The sequence below is a fragment of the Culex pipiens genome, chromosome 3 (assembly GCF_016801865.2).
Source record: "Culex pipiens pallens isolate TS chromosome 3, TS_CPP_V2, whole genome shotgun sequence".
NCBI lineage: Eukaryota > Metazoa > Arthropoda > Insecta > Diptera > Culicidae > Culex > Culex pipiens.
In genome coordinates this window covers 186,187,925-186,194,774 of record NC_068939.1, presented here as the reverse complement: position 1 = coordinate 186,194,774, position 6,850 = coordinate 186,187,925, and the positions used below count along the sequence as shown (strand labels likewise).

Here is a 6,850-nt window from a genome sequence, read left to right as displayed (position 1 = left end):
TTATGTCACCCTTTCAAAATTAGTCCAAAAAATCAGAGGGCAAAAAAATATTTTTTCCAAAAACATATTTTTTTTAAAGGAAATTAAGAAACGAAACATTCAATATTATGCCCTTTTGAAATGTTAGTCTTGATTAAAAAAATTCAAAATGTTGTTTTCGAAAAAATCGGAAAATTTCACGAATTTTTCATATTTTTTTGGGTTAGACTTAAAAAATCAATTTTCCTGCTTCAAAAAAAATCTTTTGTCCGCTGTATCTCAGCAACCAGTGGTCCAATATTCAATGTTTCTTAGACGAAATTGTAGGAAATTTTCTGAAATTCTCGAAAAAAAATGTTTTCAGGAATAGACAATCATGGACACTATCTAAAAAATAAAAAAGAACCGGAATTTTTCGGAAAAAACTTTACTTTGAATGACTTTATTTTGACGGTGCACTTAATCGAAAAAATTGTGAAGTACTTTTCGATTGCAAATTCGATTCTACATTTAAAAATGAGGTCAAAAAAATTTAAGTAGAAGCTTTGATTTTTTTTTACAAAAATATAAATCGTCGGCAAAATTGGCTTAAAAGATGTGGGGTTTTGTCCCCTATTTCCGGGTTTGGTGGAGAATTGCTCAGTTGTTAAGTCGGGGAGGGAGTGGAAAGTATGCTGTAGTGGCGGAAACTGGATGTTGATAGTGGAACACTAAAACTACGCCACATGGAAAAAAATCGTGTATTAATTGTAATTGTAATTAATTAATTCATTGTGCAATTTGCAAATACATATTGGACATTGGAATTTCATAATAAACTTTGAAAAATATTTGCAGCGGCCTTAGGTTATTTTAATCATTTTGGTAATTTCTCACCTCACTCTGAAACACGAAAACGAACCTTTTAATGAACCATCATGCGTCTCCATGGAACAACGTAACTGAAGTCGTATAACGTTGTAATAGAAACCCATGCAGCTTCAATGCAAAACAATAATAAATTTGTTTAGTCGCATTTGAGTGAACACTCAACAATTTGCAAACATGGTTCAAATAGGTCCCAGTCTCCGTGCGCGCATATGTGTACGATACGAACGTGTGAATCGCCCATTAGTGATAAATATTCCCGTTGTTTGTTTCTGTCATTCCAGAGGGACCCCGGTAGGACTATACAGCCGTTTACAACAATGGCCACTGCGGCCTGGCTACCGACGTGGTGGTACATTTAAGTCATCCATGGAATTGCGTGTGGCAGCCATAAATTACGCCCGTGAACCGACCGACCGAGGGGTGCGTGAGAGTTGAGCAACAGACATGCCGCTTACAGCAAAGTGACTTACTTTGGTGGGTGTGTGTGTGCAACTCCGATACTGGCCTACTGGGTGAGAATAATGTGCGAAGAATGGCAATTGTATCAGTGATATCGGTGGCCAACATAACAAACTCTAGTGACAATGGGACGAACACGACGACAAATGGGACAAATATGTCGGACAATGGAGACGGTATGGCAGGAGCCGGATGTCCGCGGCCGGATGACACACTGTACCCGAGCATGTTTGGTATAGACCTAGCGGTGCCAGAATGGGAAGCCATTGCAACGGCAATAATTTTGACACTCATCATCATCATTACCATCGTTGGAAATGTGCTGGTGATACTGAGCGTTTTCACCTACAAGCCACTGCGGATAGTGCAAAATTTCTTCATAGTATCACTGGCAGTGGCCGACCTGACGGTAGCCATCCTGGTGCTTCCGTTCAATGTGGCGTACTCGATACTGGGCCGGTGGGAATTTGGCATCCATGTGTGTAAAATGTGGCTCACCTCAGATGTCCTGTGCTGTACAGCTTCGATTTTAAACCTGTGTGCGATTGCATTAGACAGGTATTGGGCCATTACCGATCCAATAAATTACGCTCAGAAGCGAACCTTGGAGCGAGTTCTGGCACTGATTGCGGGGGTGTGGATACTTTCGTTGGTCATCAGTTCACCCCCGTTGATCGGCTGGAATGACTGGCCAGAGAAATTTTCCAGTGAGTTCCCGTGTCAATTAACAAGCAATCAAGGTTATGTCATCTACTCTTCACTTGGGTCGTTCTACATTCCACTGATGATCATGACAATTGTGTACATCGAAATTTATATCGCAACTCGACGACGACTTCGAGAGCGCGCCCAGGCATCCAAAATTAACACACTAGCTAGCAGAAGCATCGGGGACAGGGAGATGGCCGTATCCCAGCGTCAGCAGGACCAGGAATCAATTAGTAGTGAAACAAACCACAACGAACATCCCAACAACAACAGCACGAGTAGCAGCAGCACCGAACACCGGTCCCAGCGGAAACGGAAGAAGAAAGCGCGGGAAAAGAAAGAGGCTAAAGAGGCGGCAAAACGTGCTGCTGCGGAAAACCAACTCCGGATGGCGCTTCGGGACGAAGATTCCGTCACGGAATACCCGGAAAATTCGTCTGCTAGCGCCAAAGCCAACTGTGATACAAAACCAGTGACTGGTCCAAACGGAACAACCGGTGGTGCGAACGAGGACGATAAGACTAATCCAACCAGCGCCGTCAACGCCACCAACGGAAGTGGCGCCACAGCGGCTGCTGCTGTTGCCGTTGCCGAAAGTGACAAAAAGACACATCACCAAAAAGCAGCTGCCTCGACGGCGGCGGCGGGCAGCAAAAGTCGCATGAAACAATCGTTCCGCAAAGCTGGTGGCATTAATCAATTTATCGAAGAGAAACAGAAAATCTCCCTATCGAAGGAGCGACGGGCGGCAAGGACACTCGGAATTATAATGGGGGTGTTTGTGGTCTGCTGGCTGCCCTTCTTCCTCATGTACGTCATCTTGCCGTTCTGTCCCACGTGCTGTCCGACGAACAAGTTAATTAATTTTATCACATGGCTAGGTTACATCAACTCTGCACTCAATCCTATTATTTATACAATATTCAATTTGGATTACAGGCGAGCTTTCAAACGTTTACTCGGAATCAAACCGTAAAAGTTCGGTACGATTGTCTTAGTCAAGAACGTATTATACTCTTCGAGGACAATATTGCAGCCAATTGGTTTCAGGTTTTGTTTTTTTTGTAATGTATGCGCCATCAACGGCAGACTATTCAATGTTTTACTTTGAATTTTCTTTTTAAAATATTTTAACAATTCCGTCGTGAAACTACTAAGTCTAAAAAATAACAGAATCGAAAAGTACAAGGGCTGAAAAGGTCTTCTTTACAGTACTGAAATGGATGCTAAAAAATTGAACTTCTCAGCACTTGTATCGAAAAGTAATATTTTTTTAAATTGTTTTGAATTTAACAGTGAATTGATTTTAACGCATGGACATTTGACTTCTCTTTACTTTATTTATTTACTCACTGAGTAATACTCAGGTTATTTTTCCATATACCAATCTGTGATTTTTCAGCTCAATGGACATAATATTCCATTCAAGGGGTGTTTACGGAACTGTAAAAAATGTTGTGTTGAACTCGTTGCAAAAATAAGATTTAAAAAATTTAATCACTTTGGAGTAGTGTTGGGGTCATATTTGACATTCGCAAAAAAAAAGAAAAATCTTGATTCAATTATCCGAAGTGAAATTTTTCCGAGTCTGGACTGTTATGAAAACTTAAATGTATAGTAAATTTTGCAAGAAACTGAAGGAAAACTAGGTCTTTTTTCCCAAAAAAATAGAGACGTAGCCTTGCTTAGTATAAAGTTTATGCATATGGGATATGTACGTGAACAGGGGTTTTTGCCAGATGAACTTAAATAACAAGTTGGGATTTTAAAACGGCGATACAAATTACCCCAGTTTGTGAACCACTCTAGTGTGCATGATTGCGTAACGGTGCTGCTGCTGCTGATTTGGAGCAGCTTACAAGATTTGTGTTCGGAAGCGAAGGTCGTCTCGCTTAGCCCCCAAATCACAAACACCGTCACCTCCCCCAAATAAGTAAAAGTTTCAAGCCAACGCGCCACGATAACATGTTTGGATAAAGTTTAACCGCTCGTTAACTTCCAGGGAATCTTCCGAAACTTGTGGAAAACTTGCCATTGATTGAGAGTTGTAAAATGATAGTTTAGCCTGAGAATGCTTTCGTTGACCTGACTTTAAAAACAATGTAAAGTTTCAAATTTAGTTAAATGCCTTGATTTAGATTTGCTGCAGATAAAATCATCATCATAATTGCATTCCAACAATTGCTTTCGAGCCCAAAGTAATTGTTGGATGGCAGGACCCTTTGAAGAGTATTTTAAAAAATCAGTGTACCGAACTATACCAAAATTTGACGAAATCTCATGAAATCTCCTGTAATCGAAAATGTGCTCGAAATAGAATTGTTCGCTTTTCACTGTTCAAACAAAGCGAAACAATGCGAAGAAATCAAAAACTGTTACTCGCGAATCAAAATTTGTGTTATTGGTTCTCAACTGTACCTGTTATGATTATAAATTTTTAATCTTTTGTTTTTATAGCATATTAATGCAGTTTGTTGAAACGAATAATATTATCATTGAAAAAAACTTTTGGAAAAAAATTATTTAACCTGAAACGGGTGCTGAAACGACGCATGCGTTTGTTTGTAGATCGAAACGAGAAAATAAAGGATTAAACAAGTTGATCTATATTACATATATACAGTAAAGTTCATTTATAAATTAGGAACTTGTGAAATACGGTAGTTAAGGACGACATCATCAATGTATTATAAAGACATAGTGAATAAAGTTTCGAAATAAATTGCATCACCTTGCGACAAAATGAAATCGTAGAAATCGTTTGTTCACGGTGAAAATGAAGGACAAAACTGTGAGATAGAGGATCAGTTGATGTTTTAAAATTACTCGCTGGCAATCGTTCAGCAAGGATGAACAGATTAAAATAATAGTGTATGCAAAAAAATTATCTGTAAATGTGTGTAATTAAAATGGTCTGCTGAAAGACATTAAAGAAATTAATTGCAATAAAAAGAATTTTTGTTACTAAAAATTATTACTTAAAATTGAAAGAAATTTCCCAATTTATGATTTAAACCAAGTTACGCTTTCCAAAAATCACTATTTGAGTAGAGGGTATCAATGCTGCTCAACCGTACTGTATTAGTCCCTACTGTACCTACACATAACATTATGTTGGGGTTCGTGATTTTGCTCACTTATTCTAAGAGAAAGTTTGTTTTTTCATCGAAAGGGATTTGTCACTCTTCTTTCGTCACCGTCATTGTGTGTTTTTTTTCTATTTTTAGCCAGACAGCTTCAAAAAGATCTCCTATTCAAATATTTGCTTTATCTCTTCTCGTTCTATAGGGTATAATATCATTTTCAATTGGAGAGAGATTCGAAAACTAACAAAACAGATTTGAAGAAAAGAAACTTCTTTTCTTGTGATAGGAAACTAATATTATTCAGTTAAAAAAAGTGGATACGTCGAATAACCAAATATTAGCGATAAGAACAAAAACTGTATCCAAAGGTAAAGTTTTATCAGAATCAAAGAGTTGTTCAGGAAAAGTTTTTCCTTTTTGTTTTGCGAGCCCATGTGGGATAAGCGTTGTACAGCTTTTTCCTTTGCTATCTGTCAAAAGTTTGTGTCTAAGCTAAAATGGAAACAAAGACATAATTTTGCAGTATAAAGGAAGGATAGATAAAAAAAACTCCGTCACATTTCCGAACCGACTGATACTGTCAGAAGTGCCAAGACAGCGATGGACGTGGTTTCACCAAGACTCTCTCCGCAAACCCGAATGCGGTTATATCTTGTTTCTTCTTCTTCGGAATTGATTGGTTGTATATCTCAGGGGATATTATCTGTTCCAACATTTGTTTTCGCCGCCAGCAGATGAAACAGGGCGCTCCACCAAAATGCTATCATTCATCACGGAGTTTAACCCGCTCAGTTATCAGGGGGAATACTTTTGCAACTTTCTTTTCAATGATAAATTAAGAATTATGCTGTTATTTGATTTTTTTTTATTAGATTTTCTTAGTAAACTACGACTTTCCATTTGTCAATGCTTCTCACACAAGATTTCTCCTTATCTCGATTGATTTTTCAGTCCCTCTTACTCTTAGGGATGACCTTACCCTTTAACATGAATATTCCTGTCTTGATGGTCCCATCGATGTTGACAAACGTAGTGTCGACTTTTACATTCTTTCTTCAAAGAATAAAATATTTTTGAAATGAGAAGAAACTTTGTTCTTATTAAGTACATCTGGGAAGTCAAAAAGTACAACTTTTTTATACTACGGGTTAATCAGCATTACATGTTACACGAAGCATTCAGAGGTATCTTCAAAGACGTTTTTGAACTATTAACAGTGCTTTCCCTTTATTTGCTCCCGAGAAAGAACAAAGAACCTCTTCCATTCTGATAAGCTGTGCGAACAACATGTTGTGCACAACATAGCTGATGACACTTGCGTTGTGTTGTGTCGGTCGTTGAGCGGTCACAATAGTGAATAATAGCGATTGGTCTAGAACTGTGAGTCGGCTATGCTTTTAATTGTCCACGTTTCTCGGGCCAGAATAAAAGGTCTCTTCTCGACAGCAGCGAGCAGAAAGGATACCAGTCATAATGATGGCGGTAATTATGACAAACAGAGCATGCTCTCTTAGGGGAACGTGAAAGTGACTGTAAGGGGGAAAGTGGGAAAGTGTGACCTAGTTTGAATTGGTTGGTAGGGAAAGAGCATGTGTTTCTATCCGTCATCAAGTATTGGCACATCGTTTCAAATTTATCAAATAATTAATTAAAATACACGCAGAGAGAAAACATTGATTTTTTTCAACAAACTAAAAATTAGTTAAAATCTGCTATAATTTTAGTTAGTAAAACAACTTGATGCAAGA

The 6,850-nt window shown here is 38.3% G+C and overlaps 1 protein-coding gene across 1 annotated transcript; it reads left to right on the top strand.

Annotated features, from left to right (window-relative positions):
- Nucleotides 1–1,114: 1,114 nt before the first annotated feature.
- LOC120431829 (tyramine receptor 1) lies at nucleotides 1,115–4,987 on the top strand. The gene has a single exon (XM_052710437.1). It carries the CDS (start codon nucleotides 1,382–1,384, stop codon nucleotides 2,990–2,992), a length of 1,611 nt encoding a protein of 536 aa, XP_052566397.1. The 5' UTR covers nucleotides 1,115–1,381; the 3' UTR covers nucleotides 2,993–4,987.
- Nucleotides 4,988–6,850: the final 1,863 nt, after the last annotated feature.